The sequence below is a fragment of the Haemaphysalis longicornis genome, unplaced genomic scaffold (assembly GCF_048455015.1).
Source record: "Haemaphysalis longicornis isolate Haplotype H1 unplaced genomic scaffold, Haemaphysalis longicornis Haplotype H1 scaffold_4, whole genome shotgun sequence".
Lineage (NCBI taxonomy): Eukaryota > Metazoa > Arthropoda > Arachnida > Ixodida > Ixodidae > Haemaphysalis > Haemaphysalis longicornis.
This window is the reverse complement of record NW_027526361.1, coordinates 87,875,343-87,897,619: the sequence shown is the minus strand read 5'-3', so window position 1 is coordinate 87,897,619 and position 22,277 is coordinate 87,875,343. Positions and strand designations below refer to the sequence as shown.

Below are 22,277 nucleotides of genomic sequence, written 5' to 3'. Positions count from 1 at the left end.
TGTCCACTCTCTCCCGCGAAACCTCGTCATGTCGCGCACTGTGCGCACTCCGGTTGGAAGCCGTCTCCAAGGCCTCCCCCTGATTCTGAGCATTCTGCCGAGGTCGATAACACTGAGACCGACACATAAACGCGATCAGCGGACTCGTACAGCCCTCTATCGGATGTCTCAGCAAGTGCTATCTCGTTTAGGTAACACTTCGCTCTCCGCGACGGCGGTGCTATTTCTGTTAGCGTCGGTCGCCACGAGCTCGCTGGATTTCTCTCTCGGCAGCGCTTCGACCTTGAACTCGTTTTCGCGCAACAGCTGATCCGACACTGGGGCCAAAGCACTCAGCGTGTCGCCAGCCTGCGTTCGCTGCGTTTCTCCACCGAAGGGTTTGATGCAACCCCGTTCAGCTGCTGGCGGTTCTACTAACCTACCGCGAGAGTCTGGTTGGCTCGTAGCTCGGGCTACGCTGCTCGGCGTCCTTTCGCGTCTCGCTCGCTTGGGAAGAGTCCAGTATCTGCGAGAGCTTCCCCGCTTGCCATCTCGTAAGTGCCATGCACTGGCCAGTATTCGCGGTCTGTGTGCGCGTTTCGAAATCTTTGTTTCGAAGCTGCTTCTCTGCCTCTGCGCCCTTCTCGTTTTCCAGGCTGGCTTCTTTGTCCAAGAATACGAGTGCGGTCGCTTGGCGTTTGCAATGGGGCGATCCGTCTTCCGGCACTGACCTCTCAACAACGAAGTGCAGCCGTTGGTCCCGACTTCTCGGGCCGCTCCCCTGAACCGTTGGAGAAGTCAGGCTAGACGCCGCGGAGCACCGCCGGCGCCTTATCTCTATCTTCATCAACTCGAGCCGCTCCTGCCTTTCGGATTGCTCTCTCCGTTCCTCGATTTCGGCTCGCTCCCTCCGTTCCTGTCTTTCGGCATCCTCCCTCCGTTTCCGCCTTTCGCCTTCCTGCCTCTATTTCTGCCATTCGGCTTCGGCTTCTTGCCTCCGCTTCTGCCGTTCGGCCTCTTCGCGATCCTCGTCGCGCTCACGGTGCTCTTTAGCTTCCTCACGCTCACGGCGCTCTTTGATATCATCCCTGGCCTCATTGACTTCCTGAGCCGTTACGTTCTCATTCCGGGTGATCTCACGGATCGCATGCTTCCGTTTCGCACGGTCTAAGTCGAGGCCTAACTCCTCGCAAATTTCGATGAGTTCCTTCACTTCAAGGTGCTCCATCGTTTCCACTAGCCTCTTGATGCTTCGCCACGTTAGAATTCCCTTGCCGTTCCTATACTATCGAGCTACTAGTAAGGTACGCGTAAGTAATTCACTACGCTCCTTTGTTTACACCGTCGGCACTCGCCGCGGTTTCAACACTTTCTCTAGGCTTGAAACAATCAAAGCTTTCACAGTGCTTCACACAGCCCTTCACTAAACTACCATAACCTTTTCTAGAGAAGTCTGGTGAACTGAAAGAAAACGTTGAGCGCTTACCACACTAGGGAGTACCCTTTGCCGATCGATCCCGCAGCTGCCATCCACTGATGGGTATGACCTTCCCACCGCTGTCTCCAAGGTTGGGAATGGGCGATCCCAGCGCTGACACCAATGTTGGGACTGGGAATCCCACCGCAGTCACCAGTGTTGCGACTGGGCATATCTGAACGCAGTCACCAATGTTGTGACCCGCATCCCAGCTTGTCACCGATGTTGGGAATCAGCCATCCCACCGCTGCCACCAATGTTGCGAATGGCCATCCGAGCGCAGTCACCGGTGTAGCGCCGTTGCCTTGCTCCGTCCGCTATCGACGCGGCGCCGAGCAGAGCGATGAAGTTCTCGAGCCGACGAAAAGTTGAAGCAACATTTATATACAGTGTGTACAGGGGTAACAATGCGTTACATGGCTCGCACAAAGGCGACAGCACATCTCCATTCGGTGCCACCGAAAAGTGTCGTGGAAGATTGCCGACGATAAGTGCCCCCGGGCGTGTTTTTATACCCCGTTGTGGCCCCGAGAAGTTTGAATTGCTCCAATCACGACTCTCGCTGGCCGAAGTTTCAAATCCGACGCATGGAAGCGAAGCGATTGCGTCAGGCGAGCCGCCACGATGGGGAAAGGGAGGGTGACGCCCACGCCGTCTCCGCGATGACGCTTCCAGGTGTTTGGCGGCATGTCGGTTGCCGGTCGTTCACCCGGTGCGTGGTTCGCCGAGCAGCCGCGCCGCAGAATGATGAGGTGACTCTGCGGTGGTGCATGTTTGAGCCTGTCGGCCGCGGGCGGTTTGGCCTGGTTTGGACGCGCCGTGAATCGGCCGCGCTATCGGCTCGTCGCCTCGTGCAACGAATTTGGGCCGGGCTCTCTGGCACAAAAGCAGCAGTGTTCCACTCTGAAATAAAGCAGCAACTGTAATCACAGCAACATTTATCCGAAAGACTAAAATCAGCGACATATTCAGTCACACACGTTTCCGGGAGCGCACTTCAATTTGGAATGAATTCGGGCAGTAAGACCATGTCAATTTACCTTTTGAATTAAAAAACCTTTATTTCTCCTCTGAGCGATAGGAGACTAAAACTAAAGGCACAAAGGGCCGGAAGGGGTCATCAGCCCCCAACACACTCTGTCAGCAACGTATACCAGCATCGTATAACAAGTAAGCAAAAGTTTCCATTGATAAAACGCTGCCAAGATGTAGCCCTAATATGACCTTACAGGTGCTGTGCTAGTTTAGTGAAAGGCTTTTGGCAAAAACAAAGAACAAAATAAATGTTGAAATGCTCTGTAGCCAAATATATTAATTTCATGCCCTATTAGCTCCCCATTGGCTTTTATTCCTACTTAGAAAAGGGAAGGATGTGTAGATTTCATATATACATTTGCTTGCAAAACTCAATATTGGGCGGTAGAGTTCTCCAAAAATTGAAAACAGTTTTTACACGCATGAGGAATGAGCCGTGCTATTTTGTCGTGGGGACCTCATAATTGGCATCATGCCACTTGAAAACAAAGCAGAAGCACTAGTCACAGCAACATTGCCCTGAAACACTAAGCTCAGCAATTTTAACTCAGCCGGACATTCGGGAAAAAGTAGAGGCCTCGCATATACATATCATAAAAATCGCTCAAATATCACCATACCTTTTTGTTCTCGCTAAAGTTGCCTATACACGAGTGCCGCCAGATAAAAATAAAGTATCAATTTTACGAAACACACTTTATGCGTTATAACAATGTAAACTACGTTATTTCTGCTTCTTTCAGCTATCGCCTGCCTGTTTCCGAACCTAACGTGCGAGGAAATTTGTAGAAATGGGAAACTCAAGGAAGATCAGCGGTGCTGCCAAAATTGGAACGAGGGCAGATGCAACGGTACGTATGGATACAATTCGTTTCTTAAAGCCTACGGGATACAATGTTTTGCGGTTTTTGTCTGTGTATATGGGAATTTAGCTCAAGTATTTAGTTCATACAAGCGAAATGAATTATCGTATAAATTGATTCATAGAATAGCCTCAGGGTTATTGTTCAAAAAAGTTTACGGCAATGAATTTCGGACTTTACCATTCTTAGTGCTCATTCAAACATTGCCATATGTTACGACAAAATCTCCGCTTTCCCCCAAGATAAGTGTTTCCAGCCATAAAATTATCATCGCGGATAATACACAACATTGTGCGAACTGCGACTCAGTCATGATGCAGTGTTATTAGCCGATGACTTTTTGTGATTTTTATTTCTTATATTTGCGGTGGGAGTCATTAAGTACTGAACTGATACTCACGTCTATACGGTACTATAATTTTGGTAATAATACAGTCTATTTCGTTTTTACGTTTGAAGTGATTAGTAATATGTTATTCTTTCGGAATATCTGAATCTTTCAAGGCGAACGGTGGCATTGTTTGAATTAGAACTGAATTCGTGCTGTAAGGCCATTTAGGTAAGTCTAAATTTTGGAATGTTGGCAAAATTTTTGTCAGTTATATAATTTCTACATTTACTGGTAATGCTTTGTTACAAGCACTCTCATAATTCAGGCTCGGGATTTCTCGGAAGAAGGGTAGACTGAATGAATCCGTCGAGTGTTCTCTAGAAAATATATTGGTTCAACGGAGCAATAACTCTAATTAGATTTCCACTTCTACAGAAACAAAAATACTGTAATGATTTTATGTAATAACTTTTTCCATGAAACGGGAATATCACACAGTACTATTCACAAAAAGTTGGCATCTTTTACACGCACAGTAAAAAAAGCGCAAAATGATTTTCTATTTACGAGAAAATGCCTTAAGAATGACATTTCTTTACATTTTTTGGTCCTGAGGTTGCATTATAAGTATGCAGTGTAACCCCTTCTCTACAGATACTTAGTGTAACAACACCGAAGTGCTTTTCAATTCATCGATTGATCTTGTAAACACGACACACCTCTCACAGTCACACATGATGTGTTGCACTACACACACACGCACACACACGCACACACACACACGCACACACACACACACGTACACACACACACACACACACGCGCGCGCACTCACTCACTCACTCACTCACTCTCAGTCACACACATCTGCCAACACTTCTATGAAGTGGTGTAGTCAGTGTTAAAGCTTCTAGCTTTATTATTTAAATTTCATGTAAGCGTTCCCAAACATCATTATTTTTATTTTTGCAGAGCATCCTCAACCTGGGACATTCTGCGAGCCTGGAACTGTTTGGATTGAGGCGGACAAGTCCTGCATGAGTTCGTAATTTGATTTAATATTATTTAACGCGGTTTCATTTCGCACTTTTCTTATAAAACTAAATTCAGGCACAACATCCACACCGGAAATACGCAAGCTTTATTAAGTTGTAGCGCAATGTGTGTGTATTACTTGCATTTTTTCAGTAAAATTTGCGATAACCTGCTGAACTCCTTGCAGTACGTCTGTTGGTGTTACATTTACTATACAATTAAAAGAAATAATCAACTCAAATACAAGGATACTACACAGTTTCGGGTTACATTTTAAATTGAGAGTAGGCCATTAAAATTATTCGCTCCATTTTCAGGCATGCCTTTACTGCAGGGATACGTAAAAACTGCTACTCTACAGTAATACTTTTTTATGCCGAGATCAAATGTAAAGCTGCCTCCCTGCGAAGCATTCCGCTTAAACATTGTTCGAGATTCTGACCTCTGTGCCGGCTTTGAAATTTGCAGTGACGGTAAAAAAAGCAGCTCAATATTACAGAAATGATTGCGTAGCATACCGCACTGGCTTAAACTGTCTAGCGCCCGTTGTTGTTGGGGATAGCCTGTTGAAATTTGATTCGACTGCCATTTCTAGAAACGCAGTTCTGGAAGTATGGTATCTACATGATTACGAAATACTAACTGCCATGTCTTCCAGCTGTGCTACTTTATTCACTGCAACTAAGTATTTCTGACGGAACTGGCAATGAAAAATTAGTGAAGGTGTTTGGTGGTTAACATTGAGAAAATTAACTTTGTCCGTGGGATAATTCTTCAACTTCTTTCTTCGCGCGATTTTTCAATCTTCTACAATCGATTACAATAATAAAGGAAGAAATAACCCGAAGTTGATTAACAAAGATCAGTGCAGTTCCCCTCGTTCCGAGCAAAAAGGAAAGGTTTGCAGATTTAAGCAGTATCACAGCAAAAGTTTGCATTGTCTTACCCAAAAATGCGTAGAATGTAAGCCAGAGGAAACATGGTGTCCTCTTTCATTGCACTAATTGCGATTTTTATAGGGATCAGACTGTCACATCCCCGAGTTTCCTATTTCCGAACTCTGGTGATCTGTTCTCGTGAAGTGGTTCACAGAGTTGAACTGATCGCAGCAAAATCCATCGCTAGTCATTGTGGTAATTAATGCCTTAGGAGCTACGTAAGCAGTGTGCTTAGAAGGGCAACGCAGTAATTCTTTTTAGCGGCGAAGACACTTAGTGGATCGGGCTGTCGGTGTCTCATGTCGTCGTATTCTCAAGTGGCCACGGTAATAAAGCACCGGGAAGCTCATTTTCTAACGCCTCGCGCTACAACTTAACGCGTGCCAGAAGTGTATAATGGATAGGACTGGTTCTAAATAGAATAACATGTTGTAAAGATTTGTGTAATGCTCCCTTTCTGCTTCAGCAGTCGTCACACACAAGCAGAACCTGTTTGTAGATAGGCTATAAATCGTGTTACACTCAAATACCACTGGCTCTTGACGCTAGGCGTCATCGGGGGTGGTCGGTCGAAGCAAGAAAGAGTATACTTCTCTGGTTCTGGGGGCTCGTTGATCACCGAGGACAAGCCTCCAGGGTGGGCACTGCACTTCAGTGCTGTTCTTCCTCTCACCGGCGCTTCTCCGGTGCCCAGTTAGCTCGCGCGGTGTGGCAAGAGTGAAGCTTAAAATTTTGAATACACTGATACACTGCACCCTTCGCCCCTCCCCAGGCTTCACGTAGTGGCGGTGGCCCGCGAATTTTAAAACGCCTAATACGCTTCTGATTTTTGGGATTCATTTCTCGATCTTCTGTACCGCCACAGTTTTTTATGGCGACCGGTGCTGGCTGATGCACAGAATAAGATTGCGTGTGTGAAAATGCCGTGAATTCTCTGTTTGTGCACCTTCGTCAGCATCTTCTGTAGTAGTGTATACAATCAGTTTATGGATATTAATATATATCAGTCACTGCCAACCCCAAATGTTTTAATGTACCACAGAGAGGCACTGAATGCATATTCCCCTCTCTAGCTCCCTTTTTTATCCCCTTTTGTTGTTCTCTCCCTAAGTGGAAGGTTAGCTCCGGTGCATGCTGCTTCCTTAGCGTATCTGGCCAGCTCACTTTGTTCGGTTTGATGTCCTACTTTTGTTGCTAGGGTATTTGTGTAAGTTTTCTTTATCTGCTGCTCTCCTTTCGTGCAAACAGAGTTGTGTCTACAACTACATTCTCTGTAGGCGCTCTTTGTATGCAGTTTGCAACGCCGTTGTTTGTATGTCGGCGATTTACTCGTCTAGTATCCTTCCGCGAACCCTTTGTGTACCTTCTCAATATCGAGCGCGTAACACCGCTATAGCCTGTATTCAATAGCGAGGCACGCATGCAGGCAACCATGTGAATGCGCCGTCACTGGTTACGTCAGGCTCCGCGGGATGGCGGTACTTGTCCGCGCTAAGCGCATGTTATAGGTTGGATATTCTGAGCTCTAGCCCGCCGAACGCAAAGTAATGCCTCGACACCGATGTGAGTGCGATTAATAACTCTGTTGACACGACCGTTGTGAATGGGGTTGAAACGGAGCAGACGATGCACGCCTGTGTTATTTTTGTTTTCGGCGTGCGGCCGCAGTAGCACAAGCCGCGCCATGTCCGTGGCCATTTCATTCTTGCCAAGCGTAGAAATTGACAGCTAAACATTTCAATGAATACCACTTATACGGTCGCTCTGTGACGAGCATGAAGTTTAAGTGCAATTTGATGCAGGCATCTTTTGACGGGGTGCATAAATTTCTGTAGCTGCCACCTTTTGTGCGTGACGGACAGGCTGCAGCAAGCAACGCATCTAAACCCTTGACAAGTAGGCTCAGCATGTATAAGTAAAATACAATTATTAAGTTGATTTCCTGGAACCTGAGATTCTAGGTTCTGACTTCAAGAATAGTGCAGCTCCCAAGGAAGTTCTTTCTCACCCTCAATACAAACATCCGGTTTTATGGACTGCGTTCTTTTTTAACCTATAATGTTTCGTCATGTGAACGACCAACCTCCATCACCTTTGCAGAGTTTTTTTGTAAGGGCTTGGACCTATTTGTTAGTTTTAAAAATGAACGTATTGGCAAGTTTTCCGTGTGTTATCTTAAATTATAAGCCTTAAAATTAAGTAAAAACTCATCGTGAGGTGAGAATTCTGACTGAAACGAAATTTCAAGACCACACCTGTTTTCAGACAGGCAGAGTCTGAAAAAGGGTGTGGTTTGAAATTTAGTTTCAGTCAGAATTCTGAACTCACGATGAGTTTTTCAGTACAAAACGCAATTACTTCTTTCTTCTATCTCGATTACAATTGCTCTTAAACGCAAATGTCTCTCCATTCTTTTCCTACTGTAGGTCTTTGTTTAACGTAACACTCTACAGCTCCTTTGGCTAATGTGCTAATTTGTAGTATGTTCCCTTCTACGCCATTATGTCGTTTTTTTACTTTCAAATAAAAGACAGGTTGTTGTTGTTTGTGGTTAGTTTCCCTCTTCCGAGCTGAGGATAACGTTTTATCTTGTTAAATGCATTCAAATCTACAGATGCTTGCGCCGCAAGTGAGTCGGGGCCTGTTTGTGAGCGTGGATGCACATATGCTGATCGTGCGGCACCGGCGTACCAATGCAAATGTCAAGATGATGAAGTACTCAGCCCTGATGGCCTAGATTGTAAAGGTGAGACTTTATTGAAACTTCCTTTCGCAAACAAAATCTGCTTGACACGTAAAAATGGGAAACGTTTGCTGGTAAGCTACGTCCCGGTTATTTTAGCGCGACTAGAGGAGTGCTTGTTCCGTTAACGCTAGAAGAGGCAGCCGTCTTAGGACTATTGGCGACATTTGGTGCTCTTAGACGCACATTGAGTATTAGAAAAACAAGGCTGCTCGTCTGGGGAGTCATTTCACTCTCTGAATGTATACTAGGGGCATTTCAATCGTTGTCCTACAATTAGCCTTTGTGGCTGTTTTTTAAATATTTTATAGAATCTGAAGGATAATGACTGCGAATAAACTTAAAAGAGCATGTAGGAATTCATTCGCTCTCACATTTTTCCCAGTCCTTAACAAACGGCCTGAAGAGAGCTCGATTGGCGTATTCAGTCCCACTCAATCAGCAGCCCTTATTTTGGAGAAAAGGGTTCTTATTAGGACGCAGCTTTTGTCTTGTTAAAAACTACAGCATCGCTTAGTGAATAAAATTCCAGGAAGAGGAAGAGTAGTGTACGATTGAGTATTTATCGAATGATTAAAAGTATTTCTTAAACTTTCATTTCTTAAAATCTGCAACGGGACTCCTCTGGTATACCCTTTTGCCCGGAAATCTGGCATTTTCTTCTTGTTTTCGCATGCCTTTCCTGGGAAAGACCTGCTTGCCAATAAATCAGGGCACGGATTAAGCTTTTTCAAAGCATCTTTTGAAAGTGTAAGTAAATTTACGCTAGTTTATTCAATGGTGGCCGCGAATATAAAAACAAAGCGGTGCAACACGCTTATTCTGAACCTGTGTATGCAGAACACTAAGAATCCTTGTAGAACAGGGATGCATATAAACTTTAAGTGGGCACTGACCCAAACATTTTGTTTCTTGTTTTTTTGTTGCGAAAAGTAGCTAGTGACCTACTTATCACCTGTAGAAACCTCATTTGCTTCAGCGTGCGACGGTTGTTTAATTAGAGACATCTTCAATGTGGCCAGGCGCAGTTTCGGTTTCCCCAGGTGCCGCGAAACGATGGATTTTGTGTAAACAAAGCTGACCACGTGAAAGTCGGAGGGATATGGGGATATCATAGAGAATAGCTGCCGTAGCACCATCGAATCCGCGTCGCCGGCAGTTTCTGCCAACGCCCCCACGTACTGATCTCGTGAGCCGCTTAATTAAGAAGCGACTGTGGACGTAACGCAGGCGCTGCGAGTGCGAACTGCTGCCGCGGCTACAGAACGACGCGCGACGCTCAAGACAGTGGGTGGCAAGACGCGCGCTGGGAGCAGCCGGCCGGTCTGCCTACAGGCCCGCCTACATATGTGTTCGGCTTAGCACTGCGACGGATATTCGATTGCCGCTCTCGCAAGCGGTGCAGATAACAATTTTTAATGCAACCCATCGTCGCATCATTAACTCCTTTCTCATATAAGCTGCCATGTGTGGGACTTGGGTCCAATTTCGTGCAGCGGTAACAAGCTATCGCTCGAGCTACCTGCGCCGGCCTGCGCCACTTCGCGGCCGTGGCCGCCGCCTGCACAACGACCGTGCGGCTCGCTCAGTGCGCTTTTCGTGTCCCCGTCGCGTTTTCGCGTTCAATGTAATAAAAAGTAATAAAAATAGAGTGCCTGGAATCCCTGTAGAACTTAGGTCGCGGCCAGCTGCCCGATGAGCCGACGAAATCAGGGCGCCTCCGCCTCCAACGATCGGGTCGTTCGTTCTCGAGGGCACAAGCGCCGACCTGTCATTGGAGCCGCGAGCCGGCGGGACACGCCGGTAGTGTGGAAGCAGCCAACCCAAACTCGTGACGTGTTTGGATGTTGTTTATTTACAAAATATCCAGGGGATGTCGATTGCGCGAGGTCCTCTGCTGGCTGCTCGGTTGCGTTTCGCACACTTTTAAATTGAATTTAAATATGTTCTAGGCTGTATTTGTCACTGATAGTTTGCAAATGATGGATGTGTGTTTACATCAATCTATCCCCAAAGTTATCTTGCCTTCAAAATTTTGTGTCAGTACCCCTTTAAGCTTAGTGCGAAATTCTTATTAGGTGCAAAGATTGCAAGGTGTGAAGAACTTCGATCACAAAATCGATCATCGCTCTCTCCTGCAAAAAGAACATCGTACGTCTGTTGGTGTGTGTTTTTGTCAAGTAAAACGCATAAAAACTACAATTAAGTTGTGTTTTATTGCAATTAACTCTACAGTAAAATCAGCATTTGGTTAGTGAAGTCTTTTAGACGGTAGATTTTACATAGCTAAAAAAAATAATCCAACTGAACCTAATTGTTACGTGTGTTTGTACACAAACATTTGTTTGTATTCACAAGAATATTTATATGTGTAATAATTGCTTGTATTTCTGCTTGTGCCTTTACAGTTAGAACAGAGTGCAGTGACCATGATGTACAGACCTGCGCCACTGAAGGTCGCCTGTGTTCAGTTGAGAGTGGAAAGGTGCGCTGCAAGTGTCCAGACAACACAATCGAGGATGCACACAACTGCTCAGGTAGGTCAAACATTCTCCTACTACTATGTATTTTAATGGAGTGGCACACGGTTCTCCATCCGTATTTGTTCGAAGCTGGCTACATGAAGAAAATTTCGTTAGAATATAATTTCCAGTCTCGTTTTAACAAGTTTGGAATACAGGCTTTTAGTGTCCACGCCAATTTATGGCGCCAAATAAGTGCTGTCATGGGAAACTGAATACTACTGCCGCTTCCGGTCAGTTTGATTAGTCCGGCTGATACATGCATCTATTTTCGTTGAGTGGTGTAAGGCGCTATGCTTGCAGAGGCTGACTTTGTGAAAAATATGCGGTAAATATGTGGCAAAGTATGCGACTTGCAGTTTTACAACTGTTCCATGGCATCCTCTAATGTAGTTGTATGTGGAATCGCAGCTCCTTTAGGTAAACGCGACTAGCTGCTTCAACCCATATGTACTAAATATCGCATGGATGGTGGAATATTTCAAAGGAAGGTATTTATGTGGTCGCTGACGCAATTTTAACACACCCACTGAGCTTGAAAGACCCAGGAAATTATCTAGGTTTGCAACTCGGAAGATGCTTGGACATGAACTAAAGAAGTAACTACAGTAGAGCCATAGAAATAGTGCTGCTCCTATCACCCGAAACTGAGGCCCACAGGAGCAGCAGGATGCTGAAGCACGACATTTCAAGAGCTTCGAGGATATATGAGCACTTCTTATCAGTTCCCAACTGTTGTCCAATTGAACTGAATACTTCAAGATGTTCCCGGCACCCCGACCGCCCTGACCGGCAGATCTCTACTGTGCCGGTGTGAAATGGGGCACAAATAGCTGTTATGCAGAGCTCAGCGCCCGCTTGGCCCAAATTGCATTTTGGATGTAATCCAGAAATTGTGAATTAATTTTCTAAGGAAAAAGGCTTACTATGAAGAGAAGCAGCGTAGGAATTAACGCACAGCAGTTGACTATTCCCAAAACTTCTATACATTTATCTGTATTTTCTATTGGTGTTTCAGTTTGCTATGGGGCTTTGTTATTTTGGTTTTAGCCTTTGGGAGGCAGGGACCTAACTATACATTTCTGAGCTCCCATGTTCATTTTTATTCTGATGGGCTTTCTCCTATTTTCATTTACACTATTATAACGAATACATGTGTTAATTCCGCAATTATGAAATTTGCACAGATGCTGTGCATGACAGGATTGCGTTTCATCATTTGTTTAGTCATGTTTCGGTTTGTTCTGGGGGTTTTGTTATGCTTGTCTTTACCGTCTCAGAGCAATGCGAAAGACGTTGATATGGTCCACTTTTTCTTAAAATTGTTTTTAATAAATTATCTCTATTTAAGCTAGTGCACCGATTACAAGTGTTAACGTTGCCAAATACGCATTTTTGTGCAGGTGCAAAGAGCTACACCGTGATCGATATGGGGTACTCGGGGGAAAACGCCTACTCATTAACAAATTCAAGTTATAAGAACAATTTGCTATTTCGTAACCTCAGTTCTTGGGTTGAAATTTCTGCTGAAACCGTATCTGTTTTGTCGCAAGTGGCCCGCCACCTAGCTACTGGGTTAGCTCGAACAGGCGCTTTGACTCTAAAATATTTGAGATATTGAACATGTGAAATCCAGGATTTACATTGCGCCTGCTGAAATGTAAGCTATGTAATATTTTACGTTTAATGCCGTACTTCTTTCTCGGGACATTGTCAATAGCTTATTGACTGATTAGTTGTCTCGTTAAGCAAACTTTGTGTAAAACTAGCCATGTGTCATTTGTGACATTATGCCAGTACATTTCTGGCCCAAAATTGCAATGGTGATTATGGTGACAACGAACTGCTTCTCAATTTCAGATACGTGTTCTTTAGAGAAGGCCCACGAGTGTGCATCATTTTTGAGTAGTTGCATGGTGAAACACAATGCGGAAACTTGCATTTGCCAGCCTCCACTTCGCTGGGACTCGGAGTCCAAGCAATGTGTTTTAGGTAACTATCTTGTTGTGGTTGTTTTGTTCTCGGCGTCTAGTCTCTCATTAACAAGAATTTGGAGCGCCGCTTTAAATGAACTACCAGAGCTTAACAAATTTGTTACAAAAAATTTATTACAGTTAGCGCTTACACACAAAAAACCGAGCTTCCTCGACCGGAGAACAAATTACAGAAGAAGATACGCGCAGTCCAACCAACGAAAATAAGTGGACTTGGTCTCGCCACGTAGTTAAGTGAAATGTCAATCGGTGGACCACCAGGGTGAGAGTGTACATTGAGAGGCGGGCCGATTCTGAAATGGAGGGAGGAAATGAGAAATTTCGGACGCAAAGAATGGACTTGATGGTTCAGGACAGGAGCGGTCGGAGGTGAATGGAAGAGGCTTTTGTTCTGCTGTGGACATAGTGGGCTGCTGATGACGATGATGATGATGGTTTCCGCAATCCTACCGCAGTGTGAAGAGTCTCCGATTTAAAAGTTACATCTCCTAACCGTTTTTAAGAAAATTCCCCAGCACGAATAATGAATCTGACATTGCGGTATTGCGAGAAGCAGAACCAGCAGTAGAGCCTTTTCCTTATTTTATAAAAAGGCGAGAAAACTTTCTCAATAAACTGTTTGAAATTTCGCAAACTTACAGGTTTACCTTGATGCTGAAACACAAACATTGCGTGCTATATCGCACAAAAATATTTGCGGAAGTATGGTACCTCGGTTTTTCAGTGGGGCACGCAATAGCTGTTTAATTGGCATCATGTGTATTGCCTTCATGAAAATAGCTAAATTGCGTGATAACATATAAATGCAACCTCAGGCTCGCAAAAAGAAAGCTGTAATCAGAATTTCGATGTACATGTTAAGCTGCTTCATTGATATTGGGAAGAAAGCAGGCTTTAGCAAGCTGATCTTGAATTGGCTGTTGCCATTTTGTAAGGCCTGGAGAAGCTGGCAGGAGACTTTGACCCTGTCAGTTTACAAAACTTAAAAAACGGCTTTCATGAATAATCTGTGAGCTATTTCGGTTGCGTAAATTAGAAAGAGTCAAAAAATTTGGCAGAGACTTCTTTGTTTCTATAAATGTTTGTCGTGATATGTTTTTCAGACAAACAGTTCAAGTTCGTCGTTTTTTTCAAAATCCGAGATCTTCAAGGACCTTTCACTGCTCAGGAGCAATGCAGTGATCGTACACAGGGAGAAATTATCAACGTCGCTGTAAGTTTGAATGCATGAATATTACAGACATTATGTATGCAATCCAGCAAAATTGTTGAGAACGGCAGTGCAGTCAACGTCGTGGTAACAAAACTGAAGGAGTTTCAGTGGTTTTAGTTTTGTCTCTTCTAATATTGTATGTACATAGAACAAAACATTGAGATTAATGGAATTAGGATTATCTCATTTGCGAGTTCAAGTCGTTCCCTTTACCTTCGAAGGTATACTGAGAAGGATAACTGCATTTTCATTATGCCTGTCTCCCAGATGAAAAATTTGTACGGGCTGCTGCTTCAAGAGGCACAAATAGTGAACTGCAGGTGAGTTTACTAATCTGGAAGAGTCTTCATTTATATCAACAATTGAGGGTGATGCCTTTATGATGATACCTTTGAATGTTTAGCCGTCTTCTGTACGTGATCCATCTCGAGCATTCTTATTTTCGTGGTTCATTTTCACTTTTGACCATATTTCTGCGCTAGTAAAATGTTGAACACAAAGCATTGTTAACGAAAAGAAAGCCAGCATATTCTATAAAAACTATTTCATCGCATCGAGAAACCCACGCTGCGTTTCACAATCAGTCTGAAGTAGGATCTCAGTACACTGGGGGGAATATCCGCGACTGTAATCTAGATGATAATTTGGACTTTTTCTCAAGTTAACCAGGAAGCAAACGACGTTTTAGGGATATTTAAGCAAGCAGACATTGCCATGAAAAATCTATCCGAGTATTGTGTACAGGTCGCAATGAATTAATTTAGTTTCCACTTCGTTGGAATGAAGGTATGTATTATTTGTTAATATCATTGAAATTAGGGCTCCAGTCCGTGTAGAATGATGACCTAAAATCTTACATCGGGGGTGTGTCCAAATCACGTTTCTTTAACCCACAAGCTACGAAATAGTCCTTACAAAATGAGTTAGTATGTGAGATCATTAATTAGTATGATATGTCATTGTTGGCCGCAGAGAAAATTTCGCCACTAGGTGTGTTCGTTGGGCACTCAAGCTGCAACAAAACAGCATTATTATGAAGTTGAGCTTAGTTGAACATGGCTGTGCTCACCGGTTGGCCTGCAGCGCCGTAAGAACTAGTCATGCATATGCCATACATTGCACAGGTTCCAGAAATAAAACAGTCACAATGTTTCTCGTTGGCAATGTATTGGTGATAACTGTTTTACAAATATTTTTTTGCAGCAGCAAGATGACAAAGATCGAGCTAACATTTAACGAAGATCCACCTAAGGCTGTACTTCAAAGAATTCACCTATGCGAAAGTGGAAGTCAAACTTGTCATTTCCCACCGTCTTTGGACGTTGAGAAAGGAAGTGTATCAGGTAGGCAATTGCTACGTAAAACATCCTGAATTCGACCTATTCGAACGTCCTTATTGCAGTTTATGGAATTTCAATAGTTTTTCTCATTCCTCGATTGATTGATTGATTGATTGATTGATTGATTGATTGATTGATTGATTGATTGATTGATTGATTGATTGATTGATTGATTGCTAGTGGTATCCCTTTGAAACGGGGTGATGAATATCTAGCATACCTATGGGCATAATCTGCTGATGTGGAATCGAAAAATCAGTCATAACTGCAATCTTTGTTGCAGGCACAGTTACTATGCATTATTAGTAAATGCGTGGTGGCCTGGAGAGGGTGAAAGAAATCAGGATGAAGTAAGGGATGTTCAAAAGAACTGTGCTGTTTTGATTGCGAAACCATTTTTAAATTGCGGCTCGTGTGCTTGGCATGTATAATGGAGTAGTCCTATTTTTCTTTGTTATATTCTTTGTTATTTTATAGCCTTCAGTGTTTCCCGAATACAAGCTGTCTCCGAATCACAACAACAGGCCAAGTCAACTTCATTTCTCTGAATTTCCCGCCCTGGCCGGCCGCTTTTCTGATGCAGGTGAAAATGTAAAACGTGCGTGTGTTCCAGATTTCGTCGCACGTTAAAGATCCCCAAGTCGTCAAAATCATCCGGAGCACTCCACAGCGGTGGGCCTCATCGCCTGTGTAGTGTCGGCGTGTAAATACTACAATCAATGAACGAATCAATCAATCAATTATTTCTATAGTAATTTTTATCAATGTAAATTTTTAACCCACGTCCTTTTTATGTCATGTTTAGTCACCTTAGCATCAACTTTCCAGAAAAGTGTTCATTGGGGCTAATTCATTTGCATGTGAGCAGCTTTGAAGTGAGTGTTTTAACAAGTTGAGACAAATTTTGATCCTGAGTGATTTTTTGACTTTGTGTACAAGTTTTTCAGTGGAACATTGACAGATTTTAACAGTGAAGGTCAGTTACTCAGGTAGAATGTGCAGAGGTGAAATCATACAGTATACAATCCATTTAAATAGTTGTAGCCTTCATTAAATCCCACGACCTATTATAAACCTAAGATTAGCGCATGTAGAACTTGACCAAATTTTTCATTTTCTCCCCAAATGTTGCAGGACCGGTGGACATCGATCTATGCCATACCTACTTTGAGAAACTTCCTCCTGTTGCCAATGGTACCTACCGCTGCAGCAACCTAAGCCATGGACGATACCTCATACACTGTGCTAATGGGAAAAACAAAAATGAAATTCAGAGCGGATTCCTCGACCTTCATTTATGCGCTGGTAAGTGAAAAAAAAACACACTCCTTTGACAGTGATCGCCAACTGCTTGTTCTACTCACTGGCAAGAAAGAATTGGATGTGCGCACTTATTGTGGGCACAACGTTAGGTGTTGCATCGGCTTGGGAAACGGTGCAGGGAATTTCGATCGTTTCGAAATAGTAACGAAACTTCCATCAACAACTCTGCTGCGGCGTTAATGGCTTTGATGCTCTTGCCTTGTCAGTTTAAAGGGACACTGAAGTGAATTTGTCAAGCTCCCGTTTTTGCTTGCACTGCGTAGACTGGCTCAAATTAGCACACTTTTCATCGTTTATCCGGTTGACAAATCGGTAATTATTTTACAAAGCGCGAAAGAAGAAAAACTACCATGCGCGGTTTGCGGCGGCCGCACCAACTAAGGCTGTGACGTTGAGAGGAGGGGCGCCGTGATTGGACGATGCCCAAGGTTAGCAATCACACAAGTTTCGGTTTCGGTTTCGGTTCTGTAAAACATAACCAATGGCTTTGTTGGATGGGCATTCTCAATATCTCAGTAATCATCGTACCGCGCTTCTGCCATGTTGTCGGCTGTAAAATGCACAAGATAAGCCTCCCAGGACGGCTTGTAGTCGTAGCATTCACTAGCCGAGACCTACGCAGTGCATGAACGCCCTCCGCGTACCCGCAGACGCCCAAATGTCATGCGCTTTTCCCCCATATTTGGAGCTTGCCTCCCTCATGCCTGTATCGTAAAAAGCGTGCACGCACCAGGCCAAGGGTCTGTTCATTCTGGCCTGTGCCCACTGTCTGCAAGCAGTCGGTGCTTATGGCAACAGCACGCCAACGAGAACTCGCTAGCGCGCCAGTGCCAGCCTGCGCGCGTTTTGTGAACTAGTTCGTGTAGCCATGAACGTTGCGGCCCCAAAAAAGGTGAACTCAATATAGAAAACATCGGCGGAAAACAAAAAAGTTAACTTACAAAAAAAAAAGCACGTACCCGCGGAGATTCGAACTCGTGACTCGCAAAACATTTACGGTGAAGTCCTAGCGCCCCAGACGGCTAGGCTACGGAGCGGGACGCGAAAGCCTTGCTAATATAGGGTATATATTGTACAACCGGTTTACACTTTTATTTAGTTTTGGCATTTCAAGCCGCTTAGGTGACTATTTGTTGTACTGCGATCGTGCAGTAAGCGTCGCCCGAGTTTCCACAGTAGTTCACGTCTAGCAATTGCATTTCGTAGACGGAAAAGCGTTCGCAGATGCGTAGTCGTGCTGCTGACCGCTGTGCTTGTTCGCCCAGCGCAAAAAAGTGCTTCCCGCGCCCTAGTTTTACGCTGTACGGTAAAAATATCAGTTGATTTTATTTGCTTAGTACCTATATTGACTTTGCTGACTCTTCTCTCGCCATCAAGAGGCCTTATATTTTCCTACTGGCGTACCAGTCAGCGAAGCGTCGCATGTGCAGCGCTTGTGTGAAGCGACCTTGACTTGGAGCTAGATACAGTGTACAAACAAACCAAGTAAAGAAAGGCACATTCTTCCATTCACAAACGTGTCCTGGCTTCGTTTCAACTAAGCGAACGAATTGCGACCAAGCAATTTTTTTTTAACCTCCTTGATTGCGACGACCCGCCGGCGGCCGGCGGACGAAACGCTGGGCCGACTGACTCTGTCGGCCGGGGAGCCGTGCAGTAGCGCAGCCGTGGCGCAGCCAATTGCCAGCTCATCCCCTCCTGACGTCACACGAAAGCGCCACAGAAAATGGGCGAGCGTAAAGAGAGGAGGACAGCGTTTTCGAATTAGTTTTTCTACTAAATAAAATCGCGTAAACGCGCCTAGAGTGGTCGAAACATGGCCTGGGGACTCCGGACTACAATTTGCGCTAGTAATCCCGCAATGTTTACATATCACTTCAGTGTCCCTTTAATGGGAGAATGCATACTAATTTTGAAACGAAAGCCCCTAAGGTATTTTCCCAAGGTTTCACTACACTTGCTTCTAACATTAGCACGACATTACTTTAGTGCCGCCAGTGTAACAATGCCAGGACATCGCGTTAGCGGGCACTGCGAACGCAGCACTCGCCATAGCCTTACCATTGCGACATCTGCAGTAAGCGCACAGACCTCCCAAATTCATGGGAATTTTACCACATGTCGCTTTTAGATAGGTCACTGGGGCCCGAATTCTTCCATTTTCAGTGCCCACAATACACGATAATATTACGAAGCCAGTGTTGAAGTTAGCTTGCTAGAAAAGTGTAATGGAACATTTTAATAACATCTTAATTTGTGAAAGTAGGTTGCATGCAAGCGCGTCTAATGTTTTATTCTGCTTTGGGCTAAACTGTTTGGCTTTGCTGTATCACAGAATATCATGAAAAAGCAACGTACATTTTTTCTTGCAAAGCATTGTCCAATACCCTTACCCAATCCAATACCCAAAGCATTCCGCATATCTGAGGCCGAATGTCAATACGTAAGTGATATTTGGGGTCTTTATTAAAAATACATGGATGGCGAATTTCTGTCACAGTAAATTAATTCCTACAACCAGTGTAGAAAAAATGCGCTGTCTTCTGCGGTCGGCTTCAACACTAGAGCTCCTGGCGTCTTCCGAGAAGTTCAGTAGTAACAAAAAATTCCAGTAGATGGCGCGTCGAACGCCAGCGGTGCGGAACTCCATAAACCAAACATTTCATTAGAGCGAATGGAATTAGATATTGGTTTAGACATTATTTGAATAAGAGGAGATTAGATTATTACATTAGCGTATTGGCATTAGATTAAGTCTGGTTTGAGTCTTGGTGGACGACGGACGTGTGTTCCTAGCGCAGCGACGACGGCCCAGACAACGAAAGCGATGTCTGATTTTTTTTCTTTTTCTTCTGAGAAAGACAATGCTTTAGGGCCAATAGAAGTAGTTTTACTTAGTGGTATTAGAGAAGGAGTAGGACGGTTAAAGTACGTAAGTGCACAAACGAGATATAGCGAGCAGTAATTTAACACGTGGTAGTAGGGATTTAAGCACTTTTCTGACAGCGCGCCGACAAGGATAGATGCTGCAGGGATGCATGGCACGGGCGTAGCACGTGCCATGCATCTTTTCGAGCGTAGCACGTTCGAAAAGAAGCGGCCGTAATAACTTTGTAGAAGGCAGTGAGGTACCTCCGCAACATGCCGCCGAAGAAGAAGCCTGGCGTTGCGTGTAATGGGAGCAAGCGGGAGTGCCCACTCGAGGCGAGTAGGTTCGATTCGGACGAGGAGGCAGAAGGGCAGGAGTTCATGGGTAGGATGTGTGTGATGGAGTGGCGCCTCTATCGGCTAGAGAAGGAGAAGCAGCAGCTTAGGGTACAGGTTTATGAGCTAGTGGAGGAGCTAAAAACCGAACGGCAGCAGCGAGAGGTGCTAGACGGGAAAATAGCGCAGGTACAAAACACGCGTTGAAGAAGGGGGTTCACAGTCTACAAGAAAAAAAAAAAACTAAAGTGCAGGCTTGTACAGAAACTTTTCTTCGAGGAGTAGAAGAGCTACCAGTAATGCATGACTATATATACTAGGAGGGGGGGGGGGGGGGGGGGGGGTCGGCATGCTTATTCAACAGGGAACCAATTGGCACAGAGTAAAGGAAAACTGAGAAGAACGTATGTGGGTTAAGGGCACGATAGCGGGAAGAGGCAGTCGCCTACCTGTGGTCAGAGGATGATAGTAAAGGTAGTGAAAAAATGGAAAACTGTTAAGCTGCATTAATTGGGACCTCGATCAGTTAAGACGATTGGGAGAGGGGATTCTAGTGGGCGACATCAATGCCCACATTGAGGACCTGGAGGAATACACACACCGCAATGGTAAACTCGTAATAGATATGTGAGAAAAACATCTTATTGTAGTAAATAGAGAGAATAAATGTCCGGGACAAATCACTTTGGAAGGATGGAAAAAGCAGTGCAGTATAGAACCCAGGCTGCTGTCGGAAGGAGTGTATGAAAGCTTGATTCTAATGAAAATAGATTAAATAGGAGCCCACAGCTTAGCAAGTGACCATAAATGGATAAATGTGACTTTTGGAGAAATCAAATGTCAGAACCCGTAAATGGTGGTTCATAACTTGAAATTAAACGATTAGTAGATGGCTTATATTGCGAAAAGCCTGGAGACAGAATTCAAAAGACAGCCTACAAAAGATGTGGAATACAGTAAAATAATTGGTTTTATGCAAGAAAAGATAAAGAACGGAAAAGAACGCAGCTACTGGAAAGGCAAAAGAAAGCCAAGAAGCTGGTGGAACAAGGAAATCAAGGCAGCTTTAACACAAACACAGCAACCATTGGGAGAGCACAGGGAGACCAAGCGAGTTGGGATGCAAACAGAGGAAGTGACCTTGAAGTGCAATTGGTACCATCGAAAGAAGCTGGAAGTGCATAAAATTGTACAGCGAAAACTTGAACGATAACGTGAGCTATGGGTATGAAATATACGGGCAGAGGATTAAGGCTCGTCGAGGAAGTTTTTGAAAAATGTGAAGGAACTAACGAAAAAGGCCGCAGGAATACAGTCGTGTCATCAACGGTGAAGTTCCGGTACTAAAAGAGGAAGAGGCGGTACTTCACATTCGCTCAATCATACGAGAGAAGATAAGAAGAATGTAGGGGATTAGAGCATTTAGAGAGTGAGACAACTGAGGTGCGCACAGATAGAGAAATAAAGTTGGAGAAACTAATCTGGTAAAAAGACGAAGAATATGTTCCTGCTAAAACGGCAAGATGATCGTATGAAAGTTCTATGCTGCTGGTCAACCAGCTGGGCCCAAAAAGCAACGCACAACTTATTCGAGTAATCGAAAAAGTGATAAAAACTAAGCAAGTACCGGACAATTGAGCAGGATGAATCTGATCTATAAATGTAAACGAGACAGGGCTGATGCCAACTCGTTTAGCCTAATAAAGTTACCTCATTGGCATACAGACTGGCAATGCAAATCATAAAAGCGGAACTGCAAGCGTGGATAAAGGGGAAGAGAGTTACAAAATAGATTCAGACAAGGCGGATGCTTAGAGGACAATTTATTTGTCATACCAAATGCTTACAGGTGTCAATGGCTGAAAATCGGCCATTATAGATAACATTTCTGGTTATAAGGAGCCCACTACAATGTAGTAAGGGAACTTCTATATAAAATACTTGAGCGGGAGGGATTACGCCAGGATATTATACAGCTGCTGTAGGGAATGTACAATGAGAGCGAGGTGCAAATTGCCTGGAAGGGCCTAAAGGACACCGAACCGGTAGTTACCAATAAAAGTTCAAAGCAGGGTTGCCCTTTGCCTCCATTGCTGTTCATGCAGTACATGACAAGACTAGAAAGAAAGCTTGAAGGCAGTAAAATAGGTTTCAGTCTGTGTTAAAGCCGCGTAGGACAGGAAGTGGAACAGCATATCGCGGAAGTGATGGACACAGGTAACGTAGTGCTACTAGCAGATAGCGAATAGTGTCTGCGACAGCTCAGAGATATATGCGGGG

The 22,277-nt window shown here is 44.3% G+C and overlaps 1 protein-coding gene across 2 annotated transcripts in view; it reads left to right on the top strand.

The window, feature by feature from the left end:
* LOC144178987 (glycoprotein antigen BM86-like) overlaps window positions 1–22,277 on the top strand; it is a 69,890-nt gene that overhangs the window by 33,681 nt on the left and 13,932 nt on the right. The window contains exons 5-13 of one of the 2 annotated variants that reach the window (XM_077707147.1): window positions 3,235–3,342; window positions 4,658–4,726; window positions 8,273–8,404; window positions 10,810–10,938; window positions 12,784–12,915; window positions 14,021–14,130; window positions 14,398–14,450; window positions 15,337–15,473; window positions 16,605–16,775. In XM_077707147.1, the coding sequence (XP_077563273.1) occupies window positions 3,235–3,342; window positions 4,658–4,726; window positions 8,273–8,404; window positions 10,810–10,938; window positions 12,784–12,915; window positions 14,021–14,130; window positions 14,398–14,450; window positions 15,337–15,473; window positions 16,605–16,775 (1,041 nt within the window). Of the gene's footprint in view, window positions 1–3,234; window positions 3,343–4,657; window positions 4,727–8,272; window positions 8,405–10,809; window positions 10,939–12,783; window positions 12,916–14,020; window positions 14,131–14,397; window positions 14,451–15,333; window positions 15,474–16,604; window positions 16,776–22,277 lie in introns of both variants that reach the window. The other variant, XM_077707146.1, reaches the window with a different exon arrangement.